This window comes from Jaculus jaculus, chromosome 3 (genome assembly GCF_020740685.1).
Source record: "Jaculus jaculus isolate mJacJac1 chromosome 3, mJacJac1.mat.Y.cur, whole genome shotgun sequence".
Taxonomy (NCBI): Eukaryota; Metazoa; Chordata; class Mammalia; order Rodentia; family Dipodidae; genus Jaculus; species Jaculus jaculus.
Genome location: NC_059104.1, coordinates 172,354,193 through 172,374,556, shown reverse-complemented (window position 1 = coordinate 172,374,556; position 20,364 = coordinate 172,354,193). Strand labels below are relative to the sequence as shown.

Genomic DNA, 20,364 nt, shown 5'->3' with positions numbered 1-20,364 from the left:
GTGTATATTTGTACAGTGTGCACATTTCAGTTACACCCAGTCACATGTGATGTGCTCAGTAGCCACTCGTGGCCCTTGGCCTCAGTATGACAGGCAGCTCTGTCTTCGTCTCGTTTTTTTTCACAGTCCACTAAGGAAGCATACAGCACCTCTTCACCCGAGTCATAGCCGCTCATTCACCAGGCATTTGTGTTTGGGTATAAATAAAAATAGTTGTAGCTGGGTGCCAAGCCTATAAGCCTAACTACTCCAGACCCTGAGGCAAGAGCATCTCAAATTGGATGCATGAACTTTAAAGCACGTTCGAGGCCAGCCAGGCAACTTGGTGAGACCTTGTGTCAAAACAAAAAGAAACAAGAGATGTGGGTTGTCCATTCTTGCTTGGACACTTGCCTAGCATACGAAAGGCCCTGAATGCAGTCTCTAGTATTACACAAAACAAAATAAAACAAAAAACTCACAAAGGAATGAAGAGGAGGGGGAAGAAACGGGAGAAGGAAAGGAAGTACAGAGAAACTAGGGTAAATCCACTTCATGAAAGTATGTTAGATTAATCATATTTTTCTCTACATTTTCTTTACATTGAAAACAAAAACGTCTGGGTTGGACTGACCTTTTTCTTCCCCTCCTTCCTTCTTTTCAGCTCACTTAAAGGCATATTTTCATTGTCATATTTTTTGATTACTACTCTTAAATTTTTAAGATAAAGGTTGAAGGTTGTGGTAGAGGTTACAGTGAGGTCAAATTGCAATGTCTTCTTCAATTTGAATTTAAAGCCATCGAAGTTACAAAGGTCTGTTTTTAGCACTTAATCTTCTATGTACTTATATAGTAACTTCTGTATCCATTATTACATTTTATAAAACCTTACAGATATTACAAGAATGCTAATTTACTTGCCCATTATCATTTCTAAACAAAGGTGGAAACAAACCTAAGTGTTAGCAATGGTACACCCAGTTCTGCATGTAACAACCGATAACGGTTTATTTCTGGAATCTATCGTAGATTTAGTTCCTCACATAACTCCACGGAGGGCACATGATTATTCAATAATTACAGAAAGAATACCTATTAAATTCAGAAATCCAATTAAATTCATTTTAAATTTAAATTTTAAGTTCATATTAAATTCAATTTTTTGTACAAAAAATGTGTAGCTGATTCATAGGAGATCACTTCATACATCTGACCACACAAACACATAAAAAGAAACTGCCATAAAATACTAGCCAGGTGTGGCGACAAAAGCCTGTAATTCCAGTACCTGGGGGACTGAAGCAGGAAGATTGGCAGTTCAAGACCACCCTGGGCCTTATCTCCAAACAAAAAAAAAACAAAAACATAAAACCGTTGTGGTGGCATCCAGGAGGATCATAAATTCAGAGTCATCTTCCTTTATACAATGAGTTTAAGGCCACGCTGAGCTACAGAGTTTCAAAACAAAACAAAAGCTGTGACGGGTGGTGACATGTGGAAAAGACAGTGACCCATGGAACGCTCTTCCAGTCCACCATAATACCTGTGGGGAACGTTCAGCTCACCCCTGGGCGACTCCTACAGCGCAGGAAAGAGAAACGCAGCAGCAGGAGCTCAGGCAGGGGACAGGTGCAGGCGAGCTGCTGGTGGAGGAGAGAGCCACCCTGGGGCAGGAGGGCGCTCAAGGGCTTGGGCGACGCAGGGTCATCGGGACCACACAGTTACAAGGACTGAAATACGGGCACAGGGCAGTGGGAAAGTAATACTTTGAGAAGGTGTAGATGGGCAAGCCATGGTTTGTAACATTATAAAAGGAGACAGTGCCGGCCTCGTAGTCTAAGAAAACCCCGACCCGGCGAGGGGGCACCGACATGGAGAGGAGCAGGGAGGTGGCGGAGTCCTCATAAGCCCTGTACTCATGCCTGTACTGTAGCCCGATCACCCAGTACCCACTCTGTGGCTGGTACCTGGAGGGAGCAGCCTGCACGTCAGCCTTAGCGTACTGGCTGAAAGAGGGCGTCGGGGCCACCGGGTTACTGCACACCCCCAGGATCCAGGCGGTCTTCTTCGTCACATCCACCTCCCAGTAGTACTTCCCCGAAGAGAAGAGCTGAGAGCCCAGGATGCTGCAGTCATGATGCTCCTCCGCACGGGAAGGCTCACACAGCTTGGCACCCACGAATCTCACCTGTCTCCGGTTTTTAGACAGGACGAGATTTAAATTTGCTGTGTGTGGATTCAGAGTCACGTCCACTGTCGGGAAAGGGAGGAGAGCAGCAGGTGAGGATGGTCACAAAGCTCCCGTGACTCTGAGAGGAGGGGACGCAGGCAGTGGTGGTGGTGGTGGTGAGGGATTAGAACTAGATGCTGGGGAAGGTACAGTCCCCCCAGCACTGAGAGAATGTCTGGGTTTGTTTGAGGAGGACCATGTGAAAGGGGATCAGATGGGCCAGCTGAAAGAGGCCGTGTTTTCTACTCACCCCAATACCTTTGGACGTCTGTCAGCTCTGTAAAGAGAAGAGTAGAATGCAATCGGTGGCTTCGGTGTGATATCCCTCCCCTAACCAACCTGAGGACAATGATGGGGAATTCTGTGGGGACATGAAGGAGTCGCTCCACCTCCCTTTAAGCAGGAACTACAGAGTGACCTCCTTCATCACCACTGTTCTCCAACACCACCTTTTCTTTGTTGTTGTTGTTTTGTGTTTTGTTTTTCGAGGTAGCGTCTCACTCTAGCTGAGGCTGACCCTATGTAGTCTCAGGGTGGCCTTGAACTCACAGCGATCCTCCTACCTCTGCCTCCCGAGTGCTGGGATTAAAGGCATGCGCCACCACGACCAGCCTCCACCTTTATTATTATTATTTTTTTTTAATTTTTATTTATTTATTTGAGAGCGACAGACAGAGAGAGAAAGAGGCAGATAGAGAGAATGGGCGTATCAGGGCCTCTAGCCACTGCAAACGAACTCCAGACGTGTGCGCCCCCTTGTGCATCTGGCTAACGTGGGTACTGGGGAATCGAGCCTCGAACCGGAGTCCTTAGGCTTCACAGGCAAGCGCTTAACCGCTAAGCCATCTCTCCAGCCCACCATCTTTTATTTCTTACCACAATAGGAATTCCACAGCCAAACTCCCTTCAATCTCACCTCTAAAGACTCGCAGCATCCTTTTCAGATCTGGAGCTCGAAACATGCTTCTCAGCTTGGTGGGGAGAGGTTGGGGTTTCCTCAGGGTCCAGAACTCACTCCTGGAGAGAGTAGATCTTATGAGCCCCATCCTGAAGACACTCTAACACTGAACTCACCAACACACCTGTCTCCCTCACCTCTCAGGCCCTATGAGAAACTCTCACACTTTCCTGGAGCAAGTTATTTGTAATCTGCAAAGGGCCCCACTGGGCAGGATGTTAAGATTTGAATGTGAAAATTTCCCCCTGCAGTCAGGTGTTTTGGTCGCCAGCTGGGGGCGCTGTTTGGGTTGGTTAAGGACACTTTAAAAGGTGGGGTCTCACTGAAGAAAGTGGGTCACTGGGGTGGCTCTTGAAATTTTTTTAGCCTAACCCCACTTCCTATCTATTCCTTGCTTCCTGACTGATGCAACTTGGCCAGTTGCCTCTTGATCCTGGGGTCATGCCTTACCCACTACCATGATAGACTGTATCCCTTTGAACTATAAAAACCAAAGCCCTTTTCTAAGTTGCTTCTTGTCAAATGTTTGGTCACAGAAACAAGAGTAATTACAACACCGACTTCTTACTATCTACATAAATTTCATTAAGCATCTCATTTTCATCAGGAAGCCTCATTTTGTTGCTTTTCTATTGTTACTTTTACAAAACATAACATGACGGGTGTGGTGTCGCACACCTTCAATCCCAGCGCTCGGGAGGCAAAGGTAGGAGGATTGCTGAGAGCTGGCGGCCAGCCTGAGACTACATAGTGAATTCCAGGTCAGCCAGGTCTAGAGCAAGACGCTACCTTGAAAAATAAAAATAAATTTTAAGTTTTATTTTTTTCTATGTCCTAGAGATAGCAGAGAACTCAGCTGGGAACTTGCTACTTCTGAAGATGTCAGTGCCGTACCAGGCAGTCCACCAGGAGGCGCTGGAGGCGTTTACACTGACCTGCAGGACGCGAACCTGCTGCTGGAGGTCATAGGGCTTCCTCTAGAGGCGATGTGGGCTTGGGCCCCGCCTGCCAGAGCCCAGGAGGAAGGCCTTCAGAACAGCCCCTTAGGGTTAACAGTCCGTGGGGGTCTTCCATTAGATGAAGAAGGAAGCCGTCCTTATCCCCAAGCTGACAGTGAGCGTGACAAGAGGCTCTGCACTTCACATGTCTTTAGGTAACTGCAGATACCACCTTGGTGGCTGACCCGCTGGGTGCGCTAGTGGACAGACCGTGGTCTGTTCCGGGGTCAAGGCTACTCCCCGCAGGTCTCTGAGCTGTGTTTTTACTGGAACTTACAAAATGGAAATCCCAGAACTCGGCAGCAGACCTGGGCTTTTTTTTTTTTTTTTCCTCTACAAAACCAGTGCAGAAAAGGGAATTTTTTTTTTTTTTTTTTTTTTTTTTTTTGAGGTAGAGTCTCACTCTGGCTCAGGCTGACCTGGAATTCACTATGTAGTCTCAGGATGGCCTTGAACTCTTGGCGATCCTCCTACCTCTGCCTCCCGAGTGCTGGGATTAAAGGCGTGCGCCACCACGCCCGGCTCAGAAAAGGAAATTTGAGGCAGCCATTTGAAGAGCAAACACTCAACCCTTGGGAAATGACACAGATGGGAATTTCCAAAGTACAGAGCCAAAGAGCAACCCTGTGAATCATGAGGTATTCATCATAGAAGCAGGCCCAGCGGTCGTGAAAAAGGAGATTTATGATGTGATGGCTTGCCCTTGATTCCCAGTGACACTACAATGCTGGTGTATAAAGCCAGCCAAGTCCTTTTATTTTGAGACCCTCAAAGTGACACGGACTAAGTTAAGTCAGGACAGCCGTCTTGAAACTTCACTCTCTGTGATTTTTTTCCCCTTTCCCCTGACCACAGAATAATTCTGAGGTACAGGAACCTTTCGAGACCCCCAGGGACACTCCATAGATCTCTTACGCATACCTTTTTGTGACATCACTCACATCCTAGAGAAAAAAAAAAAAGACACTGAGTGAAGGAGTCGTAGGTTCTATCTTCTTACCATTTCACCACCCCACGATATGAACACAAGAAAGTCCAAATGTTGAGTAGAGACAGAACTCAGAGCAAGCCAGCTACAGCACTTACCTGTGATCCTAGAACTCAGGAGGCCAAGGCAGGAGCATGGTGCTACGTAAGGAACTCCGGGCTTACCTGGGCGCTCCAGGGAGCCTCAGTCTCAAAACACAATCAGTCAAAATCTAAGAGGGTATGAATAAGTCATATGGAAACCTACTGTTTTGGACAATGGCACACCCAGAAGCCATAGATAATAGAAAAATTTCAGTGCCAGGGATGGGATACCTGCTAGTGAGTTGTCGACCAAGGAGGTCCCCGATGCCCCCAAAACATTACAGGCCATTGCTGAGACTCTTGGTTTCCAACCAGGAATAGATGGTAAGTAAGACTTTATTGCTGAGGACTCCACATACTTGTGCTGCTAGGTCATTGGGAAATCCTACTGGAGTTGAGCCAAAAACCTCCTCTGTGTAGACCAGCTGACAGCTGGGAAAAGCTATGCTGCATGCAGTGCCATGGGAGAGAGAGAAATCACCAGTGGAGATAAACAACAGTGAACACTGCAAGCCTTAAATTTGGCCAACCAGGCCAAATGAGCCCATGGGTGCAACAGCAGCACATCTGTTATGGTGGAAACCAACCACTCTCCAATTTGACTGGAGGCCTGCTCCATGGGAGGAATACATCACTGATACTGAAAACCCAGGACAGGGAAAGTCATGAGCCCTACGGGTGTAACATCTGCTTGTGTCTGACTAAATATATATCCTATGCTCACCAAATTGCCTAGTAAGCACTTCTCTTAATGTTCATAACCATGTATGAATGCTACTGTCACTTTTTGTTAGAGAAACTTCTGTTTTAAGATGGCAGTGACCTTGGCATGACTCAAAAAGCACCACAGTGCTGAGAAGTGACAGAGGAGTGTTCAGCACTGAAATATTTCTATCACACCTCCCAAGGACCAGGGTCAAAGGTAGAAGAGGTGGTGGAAAAAAATCTAAGAACCAAAGGAAGGGTAGGTCTGTTTACAACATACTCTTCCAGGCCCAAAATGGCCTGGATATCCATGACCTCACAATGCCTGGAACTACCTACATGGAATCCTCATAATAGGAGGAAAAGATGATGACCTCAAAATAAAGACTTACTGAGAGGGGGAGGGAATACGATGGAGAATGGAGATGCAAAGGGAAACTGAGGTGGGAGGGAATTACCATGATTTATTGCCTGTAATTATGGAAGCCCTCAATAACAATGAAAATTTTTTTAAAAAGGGCGGGGGGACTGGAGAGACTGCTTAGTGGCTAAGGCACTTGCCTGAAAAGCCAAAGGACCCAGGTTCAATTTTCCAGGACCCACGTAAGCCAGATGCACATGGTGGTGCACGCTTCTGGAGTTCCTTACCAACACCACCATGCCCCACCCCCCGCCGCCTGCCTTTTTCTTTCTCTCTCTCTCTAATAAATAAATAAAAACAAAATATTTTTTAAAACCTAAACAAAACAGCACAAAAAAACAAATCTCACTGGGTGGAATCTCTAAGTATCTACATGAAGCCATCAGGAAATGACTCTGCTTAGTTACTTTATTTTTATAGCTATGCATACGTAAGTATTTTGTTATTTATTTATTTACTTTTACAATATTGGAGATTGAACCCAGGGCCTTGTGCATACTAGACATCTGCCCAGCTACTGAGGTATAGTCTCAGTCCTGTGTTGTGTTTGCCACATATATATAAATATCATCTATTGTTTGCTATACTTAGCCCCTGGCCCTAGAGAATGATGAAGTCATAATATTTGTCCTTTAGAAGCTTACATTCTGTCCTGCCTGCTAAACAAACACACACACACACACACACACACACACACACACACACAGGCTATAAATACGATTGCCTTTTTAATCTCACCTCTTCTAACCTTCTGCCTACCTTTGCTGAATTCAACATCTCCGATGTTGACACAAATGCTGGTGATTCACAAATCTGTTCCTCTAATGAAGTTTCTCTCATTGCCAAGATTAATAATAGATGCCCAGCAGATGAGACCCAAGCTTGCTTATTGCTTAGGCGTGTACTCAGTAGACGGGTGCGTTAAGGCCTCTCTGCTGCTATAAGTGAACAACAGATGCCATCTAGTTGATGTGGGTGCTGGGGAACTGAACCCAAGCTGAAAGACTTTATAAGCAGGCACCTCTAACTGCTGAGCCACCTCCCTAGTCCTTTTTTCTTTTTGATACAGGGTCTCACTCTAGCCAGACTGACCTGGAACTCACTCCATAGTCCAGGCTGTCCTTGAACTCACAGTGATCCTCCTACTGCAATATCCTGACCAATATTGGGGCTTTACCTTAGCATTTGCATTTCAGTCATCTTGTGATTGTCCCATGGCCTCTGCCCAGCTCAGCATGGAAGAGGCACTGTAGGGTCACAGTGGCTGTTTTCCCCTTCCCCCATCAGGAGGTTAGTCCTGTGTCCCAGAGAGGAAGGAAAGCTGGTTCCTCTTTGCCTTGCCTCGCTTGGGCCTCCTCACCTGCAGCAGATCCACCGTGGACCCCTGGCAGCGGTGCTCCAGGTCAGAGATGAGCTCTGTCAGGGACTGGCTCTGGTGGATCAGGTCTCCCTCGGCCTTCTCTATGATGCTCAGCCCCTTCCTCTGTTCTTCTTCCAGCTTCTTCAGTGCCCGCTGCTCCTCTCTGTCCAGGATGCTTCTCAATCGACTGAACTCTGTCTGGATCCTGCGTCTCTCGGGCTCCAGCTGATTCTTCGGGATCAGGGATGGAAGAAGCTGTCTGTAAGTCTTGAGAGCTCTCCATGCGGGGGAGAGGAGTAGGAGACAGGCTGCAGGCCGCTTTCCTGGGTGGCTGGGCTGAAAGCTCACGCCTGCAGAGCAGGTCTGTGGAACCGGTCCTTCCCCCGTCCAGGCAGGCCATCAGCTCCAGGCTATCTTATCTAAGCTTTCCAGACACATACTGTGATTCCTGGGCGATTCCAGGAAGCCTCTGCAAAGGCTCCTCGATCAATTTTGAGCACCAGATAGCAATTACTGGCCAACTACTAACCTGTCATTCTCAAGAGACCAGAGATTGAAACTGTAAAATAAGACCAAGGACTGTGAATAATGGGCCACCTTGGGCCATGGTTCCTCGGGTACATGACTGTCTTAAGAACTTGGATTCACTTTGACACAGGCTTTTGGTTATCTGACTCTAGGAGCTCCCCTGCACGAATACCCTTGTTTGGAAAAGAATGAGGTGAAAAACTGGGTCAAGGGAAGTGCTTCTAGCCAGAGGGAAGAAGGCAGGGTGGGTGACCCTTGTCATGAGCTCCTCTGGTTCTGGTATGTGTCCCACAGAAGCCTACTTGCCTTCCAGGACGACCTCTTCTCTCTGATGACAGTTTTTAGCCGCTCAGCTTCCTGCTGCTCTTTCTTTAGCTTCTTCAGAGACTCCTGGAACATCTCCTGGAAGAAATGCACCGGGGCAAGCTTCAGATCGTCCCAGTGCCTGGCCATGGAGCAAAACAGGCAGGCAGGGATGGTGCCCACCCCAGAAGAAGCCCACCTGGTGTGAATGAGAAACTCAGGACACCGTAACTTCTCTACACAGCGTGTGGAAACCAACAGGAACAGGTCAACACTTTCTTTTGGGCAAAGAACCCAACCACACAGCACATCGTCCCTCTGCTCTCACTGCCAGGATGTCGCCCACACAACCCACCCTCCCCCCCATCCCTAACAGCAACTGCTACTCAACTCTGTGCGGCAAATGCGAGAGAAGGTCTCCATTCTTGTTCAGGGGGGCATTTTTGAGGTTTAACTTCTAGGTAAACAAAAGGACTACAAAGTGCTGCTTAGCATGCATGAAGCCTTGGATCCAATTGTCAGCAGTGCATAAAACTGGATGTGGGTGGCGGGTGTGGTGGCACACACCTTTAATCCCAGCACTTGGGAGGCAGAGGTAGGAAGATTACCGTTGAGTTTGAGGCCACCCTGAGATCCCATAGTGAATTCCAGGTCAGCCTGGGCTAGAGTGAGACCGTACCTCGAAAAACAAAACAAAACAAAACAAAACAAAACAAAACAAAACAAAACAAAACAAAACAACAACAACAAACAAACAAACAAAAACACTGGGGGGGGGGGTGCATGCCTGTAATCCCAGCACTCAAGAGCTAAAGGCAGGATGATCATCAGTTCAAGATCATCCTCAACATAATGAGTTCTAAGGCAACCTGAACTACATGAGACCCTGTCTCAAACAATAAAATAAAATAAAAAGCTATGAAGAAATTGGATCAGAGTCTGAAGCAAATGTGAAATCCACTGTCCAGGACACTGCTGCCACTTGCCGTCCCTCCATCTGGGCTCCTACCTGGTACTCCTGGGCCACCTCTTCCATGAGGAATGTTCGGTGACCGTGGTGCTCCTGAGCACGCTCACAAAGCCAGCAAATGAGCTTCCCGTCCTCCTTGCAGAAGAGCTGGAGCTTCTCCCCATGAAGCGCACAAAGCATAGCCTCGAGCCGCTGCCCTGGGCCCAGGGCTACATCTCTGAGCCTCTTCACGATGCTGGCGAGGTGTCGATTCGGCCGGAGGTTCACAGTCTGGTAGCTGGCGTGGCACACAGGACAGCTGCTCTTCCCTTCTTGGCTGACCAGTGAATTGTCATCATTGGCCATGATGCAGGCCTGGCAGAAGCTGTGGCCACAGTCTATGCTCAGGGGTTCTGTCAGGAGCTCCAGGCAGATGGGACATGTCACTTCATCTCGGATGTCCACCAGGAGTGCCGACGTCATCGTAGCTGCTCTCCTAGCCCTTGCTGCCTGCTCAGCCCTGACGTGCAGATGGCTCCTGCTTGTAGAATCCCAGGTAGAAGAACAAGCAAGCAAGCAAACAGAAAAGGCACGGGGTAAGAAAGAAGGGGAGAAAACCAAAATGGATGGATACTACACTAGCTGAGCAGAGAAGTCAGACACGGGGTAACAAAGGCTTCTAACCCCTGTTTCTTTCTCTTTCCTTTCCTTTCCTTTTTTTTTTTTGAGGTAGGGTCTCACTTTAGCCTAGGCTGACCTGGAACTCATTATGCAGTCTCAGGGTGGCCTGAAACTCACATTGATCCTCCTACCTCTGCCGCCCGAGTGCTGGGATTCAAGGCGTGCACCATCATGCGTCTAACCCCGATTTCTAATACTTCTTTTACCTCAACTCATCTGTGACACTGATTTCCACTCTTACCAGAGCAATGACTATGACCTTCTTTTCCTCCTGTTAGGTGGAAAGATTAACTGAGACTCTGAAAAGACTTTTGTGAGCTGTCATATGCCTGTCTTTTCTAGCCCACCAGAACACATTTCAGGGCTCAACATAGGTCAAAACATGGGCCGGAGGGATGGCTTAGCAGTTAAGTCAAAGGATCCAGGTTCGATTCCCCAGGACCCACATTAGCCAGATGCACAAGGGGGCACACGCGTCTCGAGGCCCTGGCATGCCCATTCTCTCTCTCTCACTCTCTCTCTCTCTCCCCCTCTTTGTCTGTCAAATAAATAAATAAATAAAAATATGTCAAAACACATTGCTGCCTCAAGACGGTTGTGCGTGCTGTTGCTGCTGTAAGGGTGACTCTTGACTGTGACATTTGCATGACTCCCGCACTTCATACCTGTTGCCTTAGCAGAAGGGGATCTCTGCCCGGCCTGTCCCAGGGTGGCTACCACACAACCACCCTCAGCGTAAGCGTGTCTACCGCCTTTGCTTGTCTTCCTACCACCACCCGGTGTCTTTAATGGTCTAATTCCTCCCACAGGAACGTTAAGCACCATGAGACCAGAGGTTTTGCTTTCTGTTCATGGTTGTGCCCTCAAAGACTAGGGTAGTGTAGGATGCACAGGCCTCCATCATTGGATGAACGAAAACCTTCCTCCTCCTCCCCCCTCAGGGGATGACTGGATCCTTCCCGCTCACCTCTTCCCAGGAAAGGCAAGCAGACAGGAGTGACCTGAAGAGAAAGGGAAGACATTTTACAATGAATACTTTTGTGACCAGTTGTGACTTCCCAGTGTCTTGATCCCTAACAGGACAGCTCTGGATAAACAAGTCTATCCTTGGCCCTTCCATAAGGAAACAGACATGGTAAACGACTTCTTAAAATGATGCATATTAAGTCTTTTCAGGGTCCTACTTCAAATCTCTGTCTCCTAGGCTTATAAATTTCACCCAGAATCACTATTGCCACAGGAATACAAGATAGGCACAGACCCTGTGTTTTCAGAGTCTGGAAATGGGAGGGAGCCCATTGGATGATGGGATGTAACCAGGGCTACCATCAGCTTTTATAGGATCTGAAGAGGAGAAAGGAGGTGGATAGGGCAGGTGAGGACTAATATCTTCCTTGAAAATACTATCTTTATTCTCCGTTTTTTTCTTTGAAGACTGAACTCATTCAGTGCTACTATTCTTAAAATTTATTTACTTGCCTGTGTTGTGTGTGTGTATGTATGTGTGTGTGTGTGTTGGTAAGTGTTTATGGGGTGCATAAGGGCCTCTTGCCACTGCAAACAAATGCCAGACATTTGTGTCACTTTTTGCATCTGGCTTACATGGGTGGCTTGAGAATTAAAGTCAGGTTAGCAGGCTTTCTAAACACACGACTTTAACTGCTGAGCCATCTTCCCAGCCTCGACATTACTACTGTTTGAAATTACACTGAAAATATCCTTTTGACTTAAAAAAAAAAAAAGTTTGCAGCCCCAAATCAGTCTCACTGCAAGTCAGTTGCTATGCTACTGAATTGGGTTTGTACCACCAAAACGTGGTGGCGCACGCCTTTAATCCCAGCACTCGGGAGGCAGAGGTAGGAGGATTGCCATGAGTTCAAGGCCACCCTGAGATGACAGAGTTAATTCCAGGTCAGCCTGGACCACAGTGAGACCCTACCTCAAAAAAACAAAAACAAAACAAACAAACAAACAAAAAAACAAGCTAGCTAGCTCCCTGACAGGCAGAAAGGACACTGGCTTGCACCAGTCGGGTATGATCCTAGTGTACTGGATGGGTCACAGAAGGACTGGGAGCAGGCGAAATTCTATCATTTGCTTTGGCTGGCCCTCAGTAAGATGTGCACTGATGCTACGTGGTCAGTGAGAGCCCAAGACCACAGGCCCTGTGTATTGCGCCAATTCTGCTCCTTCTTGAGGGCCTAAAAGTTTAAAAAAAAAAAAAAAAGTAAATCTAATTCCCTGCCAGAACCAATACTTTCAGAGAAATGGCCCAAGCAAGCCTCCCAGAAGAGGGAAGAGGACATAAGCCTGGCCGAGCAGGTGGACTGTGAGGCGAGGCTACTGGCTTCAGTTAGCTGAAATCTGGAGTGTGTCTTGTAAGTCTTGGCCAAGACCACTCGTGATGTCCTTGCTGTAGTAACAACAGTTACCCATTGGTTACTGGGTACAGATTACTTAATTTGCCTGCTACAACTCAGCCCGTTTTGCAGTTGTAGAAACCAAGCTTAAGCAGCTGGCATGCGTGACAGCAGGGCGATAAACTAAACAGGTGGACTCAGTGAGCGCTGGGCTCCCGCTGCGTCTTCTTTCCCGAAGAGCAGAGCTGTGCAAATGAGCCACTGCTAGCCGCTGCTACTGATGGACTAACCCATCATCCCAGACACTGCCAAACCAAATTCCTTGCTCGTAAGGGAAAGTGAGCATTTGGTTGGCTTGTTAAAATCCATTACGTTGGGCTGGAGGGATGGCTCAGCGGGTGAGGCGTTTGCCTGCAAAGCCAAAGGTCCCAGGTTTGATGCCCCAGGACCCACCTAAGCCAGATGGACAAGGGGGCCCATGCTTCTGGAGTTATTTGCAGCAGCTGAAGGCCCTGGGACATCCATTCTATCTGCCTCTTTCTGTCTCTCCCTCTTGCTCTCTAAAATTAAAAATAAATTGATTTTTAAAAAATATCTGGTCACATTCACAGGCGCCCACTGAACTCGTGAGTAAGGATTTGCTGTCTGCGCAGTGAGGACTGTGAAGACAGGGCCCAGCCTCTCCTGTCTTTCCTACATACCTCAGAGCAGAGTACTAACCTTACTCAAGAAATGAGTAATCACAGTATTTGAATTTCAAATTATAATCAACTGCTGAATTTATAGGTAGACAAGGTGATGGTGGCACTGGAGTATGGAAATAAATATGCTGACTTATGAAGTTGTTCATGTCCTTAACCCTAGCACTTGGTAGGCAGAGGTAGAAGGATCACTGTCAGTTCAAGGCCACCCTGGGACTCCAGAGTGAATTCCAGGTCAGTCTGGTCTAGTGTGAGACCCTACCTCAAAAAACCGAAAATGGGCTGGAGAGATGGCTTAGTGGTTGAGCGCTTGCCTGTGAAGCCTAAGGACCCTGGTTCGAGGCTCGGTTCCCCAGGTCCCACGTTAGCCAGATGCACAAGGGGGCGCACGTGTCTGGAGTTTGTTTGCAGTGGCTGGAAGCCCTGGCGCGCCCATTCTCTGTCTCTCCCTCTATCTGTCTTTCTCTCTGTGTCTGTCGCTCTCAAATAAATAAATAAAAAAATTAAAAAAAAAAAAAACGAAAATAACAAATAAATAAAAATAATTGTGGTGGGATTATCCCTATTATTTGACCTAAAGGTTCCATCCATCTCTGCCAACACATACATATGAACACTTTGAACCCAGGCAAAACTGTACTTGCAATTTATAATTTCCTTGCTTTATAAATGCAAGGCAAAAATATCCCCAAAGTGGAGAGAATCCATGACAACACTAACTAGTAAGTGGGTTAGCTGTGGTATAGCCATACGGCGCTGTACTGCTATTAAAATGCGAAATTTGGGCTGGAGAGATGGCTTAGCGGTTAAGCACTTGCCTGTGAAGCCTAAGGACCCTGGTTCGAGGCTCGATTCCCCAGGACCCACGTTAGCCAGATGCACAAGGGGGCGCACGCGTCTGGAGTTTACAGTGGCTGGAGGCCCTGGTGCGCCCATTCTCTTTCTCTCTCTGTCACTCTCAAATAAATAAATAAAAATAAACAAAAAAAATTTTTTTTAAAAAAGGCAAAATTACAATAAAATTAGTTTTACAAATCCTGCCCCCTCCCATGCTGGGGACAGAGTTCAGGGTTTTATGCAGAGTACCATATACTAGACCACTGAGCCACGCCCGCAGGCCTGTCTTTGCAAATCAGAATGGAGTTTATTTGCGATTGAGCAGAAAACTAGACCCAAAATGGTTCACAATACACAGTCCTACCAGATTGGCTATCTGTATAGCCAGAGAAAAGGAAAAGATAAAGCCGGGTTTGGTGGAGCACCACTCCTGAGGCAGAGGTAGGAGGATCACCATGAGTTCCAGGCCTCTTTGAGACTACATAGTGAAATCCACGTCAGCCAAGAGTAGAGTGAAACCCTAGCTTGAAAAACTAAAATTTTTTTTTTTTTTTAAAAAAAGGAAGTGACACATTGAAAACTGAAGTGAGGTGGAGGCAGCCTCATTCCTTCTGGCATTTTTTTCTTTTTCACAATGTAGTCTATGCAGTTACTGTAGGTGAACACATCAAGCTGGGTTGCAATTCACCAGGTTATATGAAACCTTTAGGCCAAACTTAAAACGCAGGAAGGCAGCTTTAGGCCACACTAACTAAACAGAGCCAATTAAATGAAACTACAGATAAATGCAATAACATAAATCTCAAATCATTATGAAAACTGAAAGACTCTAGACACTAAGGATAAATTGCTGAATGAGTTCACTGACAGGAACCTAGAAAAGGCCTTTAAAGACACAGCATTTGAAAACCATCAGTGGAAAGTGGGGGGGGGGGGCACGTGTGTGAGAGGGGCAAACTACACGGGGGCACAAGGAAGTTGGGAGGATGAAGGCCATTCCCCTTGCACACCACAACTATGTGTGTCAAAACAGGGTTGTGCTGGGTGTGGTGGCTTGTGCCTTAATCCTGGCACTTGGGAGTGTGAGATGGGAGGATTATCGTGAGTTGGAGGTCAGAGCTGGCTACATAGTGAATTCCTGGGCAAGACCCTGTCTCATAAAAACAGAATATACAAACAAATAAAAAGTACTGTATGCTTGCTATCTCTTTATTTTCTTTTCTATTTTATTTTATTTTTTTATGGTGAATGCAGGGTTTTACTCTAGACCCGGATGACCTAGAATTCACTCAGCAACCCAGGCTGGCCTTGAATTCAAAGTGATTCTCCTATCTCAGCCTACCAAGTGCTGGGAGTAAAGGTGTGCACAAACAATTCTAGCTTATGCTTGTACTTTCTAATCTACCAGATATAAACAGTAACTCTACAGTGCTGATAAACAGAGAAGAGACAGAGAGAAGAAATACAGGAAAAAGGTTTGGTGTCTGATCTCCTGAGCATGTATTAGAACTGTGTTGTGCTGCTACTAAGACTTGAATTGCAGCTGCCCAGAAATGAGTATTCAAGTATGACATTTGACTTTGAAAGTTTAGTACGAAAAATTATCTAAAGTAGCTCATTAATAATTTTTATTGATCACATGCCAAAATTTTATGTGCTGGGTTCAATAAAATTATGTAAAACAGGGCTGAAGGATGGCTAAGGAGCTTGTCTTTGGAGGCTAACAGCCCTCATTTGATTCCCCAGCACCCACAAAAGCCAGGTGCACAAAGTGAGGCATTGCATTTGGCATCCTTTGCAGCGGCTGGAGGCCCTGGTGTGTCCATTTTCTCTGTCTCTCTTCTCTGTCTGCTTGCAAATAAATCAGTAAATAAATAACTTTGTTAAAAAATTATATATTTAAGGGCTGGAGAGATGGCTTAGCGGTTAAGCGCTTGCCTGTGAAGCCTAAGGATCCCGGTTCGAGGCTCGGTTCCCCAGGACCCACGTTAGCCAGATGCACAAGGGGACGCATGCTTCTGGAGTTCGTTTGCAGAGGCTGGAAGCCCTGGCGTGCCCATTCTCTCTCTCCCTCTGTCTTTCTATCTGTGTCTGTTGCTCTCAAATAAATAAATAAATTAATTAAAAAAATTATATATTTAAAACAAATTTATTGCTTTTTTGTTTTGAGACAGGGTGTTACTATGTAGCCCTAGCTGGCCTAAACTACCCACGCCGACTAGGCTGGCCTCCAACTTGCCTTGATTCTCCTGCGTCTGCCTCCCCCACATTTCTTGGTTATAGGTTTTCACCACATGCCCCATTCACTGCCTTCCTTCCTTTAGGTCACTTCCTCTTTTCTTTTCTTTCTTTTGTTTTCTTTTAGGCTAGGTCTCAAGTAGTTTATGCTGGCCTTGAATTTGCTGTGGTTCAAGGTCATTTTACCAATTCCCCCAGTCTTTACTTCTCACATGCTAGGATTATGTAAATAAGCCTCCATACCCTGCTTTTTTTTTTTTTCACTCTAGCCCAGACAGATCAGGAATTAACTCACGTGGATCTTCCTACTGGGATTAAAGGTGTGAGTTACCCCACACCCAGCTTCTATCTTTTTTTTTTCTTTTCTTTCTTTCTTTTTTTTTCTTTGTTTTTGGAGGTAGGGTCTCGCTCTAGCCCAGGCTGGCCTCGAACTCACGGCAATCCTCCTACCTCTGCTGGGATTAAAGGCGTGTGCCACCATACCCAGCCTGCTTCTATCTTTTAATGGGGCTAACAGAAAAGTTTAAATTGTACAGTGACCTCATGTTATTTTAACAGACAACTCTATTTTTCCCCATCTATTAAGACACTATAGATATTCAAAACAAAAGTTTTTACATGGAAGAGATGAGCCGGGTGTGGTGGTGCACGCTTTTAATCCTAGTACTTGGGAGGCAGAGGTAGGAGGATCGCCGCAGTTCGAGGCCACCTAGAGAATACAGAGTGAATTCCAGGTCAGCCTGGGCTAGAGTGAGACCCCATCTCGAAAAATCAAAACAAATAAATAAATAAATGGAAGAGATGGGAAAAGTTAATGTCTCTGTATGGATTGTATAAAGAGTACAAACCAGAATTCTCAGTGGCTCAAATTAGCAGGTGAAAAAGAAAAAAAAACTCATGACCAAGTGAGATCATGTAAATCAGTAGCAGATCCTAGACAATCAGGGTGGGATGGGGGAGGGTGTCAGCAAACAGTAACACTGGGATCCATGGGACTCTAATGGGTCCCACCCAGGCCCATTCAGAATCCCTCACAAAGACCTACAACCTGATTAGCATGTGCCTTAAGGCTTCAGAAGCACAGGCCTTAGGCTCACTTGCAAGGGTTTTAGAAACAAGCTTCTTTTATAGTGGAAGCGAGCTTGGATTTCTCAAAACAAAAGTCAGTGACTAAGCTGGTAAACTGGGGTCAAGGCTAAGGGACAGGAAGGGGAACTCCAGGACACCCTCAGCTGGGAGCCCCAGTGCAAGGGGGAAAAGCAACTACATTTTATAAGTGAGTCAGCACTCTTGTGTTTTGGAAATAACATCTTTGATCTTTATGTAGAGTTATGCTCCATTTTAGCCTAATATCTGGAATGATTTTACAGCACTCAATATTTGAGTTGGAACAATTAATTTAATATATTTTAGAAGCCGAGCATGATGGTACATGCCTTCAATCCCAGCACTCCCGAGGTAGAGGTAGGATCACAGTAAGTTCAAGGCCACCCAGAATACAGAGTGAAGCAGGGAGCCAGTGGCGCAATGGATAACGCGTCTGACTTCGGATCAGAAGATTCTAGGTTTGACTCCTGGCTGTCTCGACCTGTATTTTGCACACATAAAATAAACTTAGTATTCCTGTGAGTCTAGTTCAGCTATTTAAGGCCTTGGGTGAAATAAATAAAAACAAAACAAACAAACAGAATACAGAGTGAATTCCAGGTCAGCCTGGACTAGAGTGAAACTCTACCTCGAAAAACCAAACAAAATGAATAAATAAAAATAAAATAATAAAAATATTTTTGAGTTTACCTTCCAAAATGTAGTCTTCATGTATTTAACTGCAAATTCTTAAAATATTGGCCGGCATGGAATTTTTCTCCTCCTCCTCTAGCTAGTGTTAACACATTAACTAAGGTGTTTTTTTTGTTTGTTTTTTTAAAATAGGGTCTCATTCTAGCCTTGGCCTCCTGCGTGCTGGGATTCAAGGTGTGTCCCAATATGCCTGGCTTAACTAAATTTTTAAAAGGCTAGAATATATAATTTTTACAATTTTTTTTCGTTTGTGGTGTCTCACTGCAATTCCTAATTTAAAAAACTGTCATACTTTAACTTGGTTGGATATGGTAAGCAGAGAGCATATCCTTACCATAATGTATTTAAAACGTTTTGTTCCCTAACATATTACTTTAAAATTTGTTTTGACTGTGCATTTATTAACATCAGACATGGAGTTTGCTAAATAATAACTTCATTGGAATATTTGACATACTGGTCAGTTTTCCATGTTTTTAAACCTGTGCCTCGGTTAATTCTCACCAACACCCTACCCGTCCATGGTACAGATGAAGGTACTCATGCTCAGGGATTAAAAGTATCCGAGCCAGGATTCCAATGCATACAGCTTGGCTGTTTGTCTCTCGATGGTATGATTAAATAAAATGTCCAGTATCCCTGAGCTGAGTGTGGTAGCCTAAGCTTGAAATCCCAGCAACAGGGATTGAATATTGAATTGGGAGGCAGGTGCAGTCCAGGGCAGGCGAGGCTACAGAAGGAGGCCGTCTCTACATATAAACAGACAATACAATGCAAAATAACACATAAATGCATGCCCCAACTTCACTTAAACATCCCGCCTAAGACACAGAAAACACATCATCCCACTGTCGCTCGGTCGCCTCTGCCAGAAGTGACAGTTGCATCCACAGTGGGCATCCCCGGAGCAGGCTGGCACGTGAACCGCATCTGCAGGATCTGGTCCTCTAGACCCGCAGCAGCCTCACCCTACCTCCGAGGACCCGACCGCAGGCTCCCCTCCCACCTCCCCCGGGCAGAGGCGGGCGGAGGCCCGGCGCCGCTCGCTCCCTGAGCCGGGGGAGGGGGCGCCGAGCCCGGCGTGCACGCGGGACCCGGGGTGGAGGAACGCGCAGCGACGCGCCCGCCCTCGCCCTCCGGCTCCCGGGAGCGAGGCTCAGCCCGCCCGCCCGCGAACCGGTCTCTCCCGGGCCCCCCTGCCCGGCGCGCGGCCAGCCCACCGCCGCGGCGGCCTCCCCGCGCGCCCTGCGCCCGCGGCCTGCGGGGCGGCGCGGACCGGCTCACCCACCTGGAACCGGAGCCTGGATCGGAGCCGCGGACTGGCGGGACGGCCGGCCCGGGCCGAGTCGGGACTGGGGGGAAGGGGCGGGGCGGCGCCCGCCGGGGGAGGCGGTGCTGACCCTGGGGCTGCAGGTAGGCCGGAGGCCGCCAGCGCCATCGAGGCAGGAAGGAGACCGAGAACGAAGGCAGAAATGTAAAGATAACTTTTTTTTTTTTTCCCCCCAGTCAACAGCAAGTTTTGAGGACAATTGTATGTAAATCATCATTTGGTACTCGAGCTTTTCATACCAGAATTTATATATATATAGAGAGAAATTATATATATATATAATTTCTATATATATGTGTGTGTATGTATGTGTGTGTGTGTGTGTGTATATATATAGTGTGTATATATATATTACACGGGCAGTCCCTTTTAGCACATAAAAATGTCCAAATGAAGCCGGGTGTGGTGGCGCACTCCTTTAATCCCAGCACTCGGGAGGCACAGGTAGGAGGATCGTTGGGAGCTCGAGGCCACCCTGAGACTACATAGTGAGTTCCAGGTCAGCCTGGACAGGAGTGAGATCCTACCTACCTTGAGAAACCAAAAAAAAAAAAAAAAAAAAGTCTAATTGAATAAAAATAAAATGCCCAAAGTTATACTAGTAAAATGACCACTTTTCCCCCCAGATCATTAAGATTTTTCAATTTTAGTCTGGCGTGATGCACACCTTTATCCCCAGCACTCAGGAGTTGAGGTGGGAGGACGCCTGTGAGTTTTAGGTTGGTCTGGGTTCACTGAGGAAGTTCCGGATCAGCCTGGGCTAGAGTGAGACCCTGCCTCCAAACAAAACGAGGGATTTATCAATTTTAAGTTGCATACGTGTATGTACATATGTATACACATGAGTGTGTCGGTAATTTTAACCTATAACTGAGAAGGTGGTGTGTCTTAGTTTTGAAAGTCCTTATACATGTG

The 20,364-nt window shown here is 46.5% G+C and overlaps 1 protein-coding gene across 1 annotated transcript; it reads right to left on the bottom strand.

The window, feature by feature from the left end:
• Positions 1-1,426: 1,426 nt before the first annotated feature.
• On the bottom strand, positions 1,427-19,461 carry Trim6 (tripartite motif containing 6). The gene is made up of 9 exons (XM_045145960.1): positions 19,408-19,461; positions 11,151-11,184; positions 9,563-10,040; positions 8,557-8,652; positions 7,723-7,953; positions 5,087-5,109; positions 3,126-3,226; positions 2,460-2,486; positions 1,427-2,232 (listed from the first exon to the last, which is right to left on the bottom strand). Exons 3-9 carry the CDS (start codon positions 9,983-9,985, stop codon positions 1,661-1,663), a joined length of 1,473 nt encoding a protein of 490 aa, XP_045001895.1. The 5' UTR covers positions 9,986-10,040; positions 11,151-11,184; positions 19,408-19,461; the 3' UTR covers positions 1,427-1,660.
• Positions 19,462-20,364: the final 903 nt, after the last annotated feature.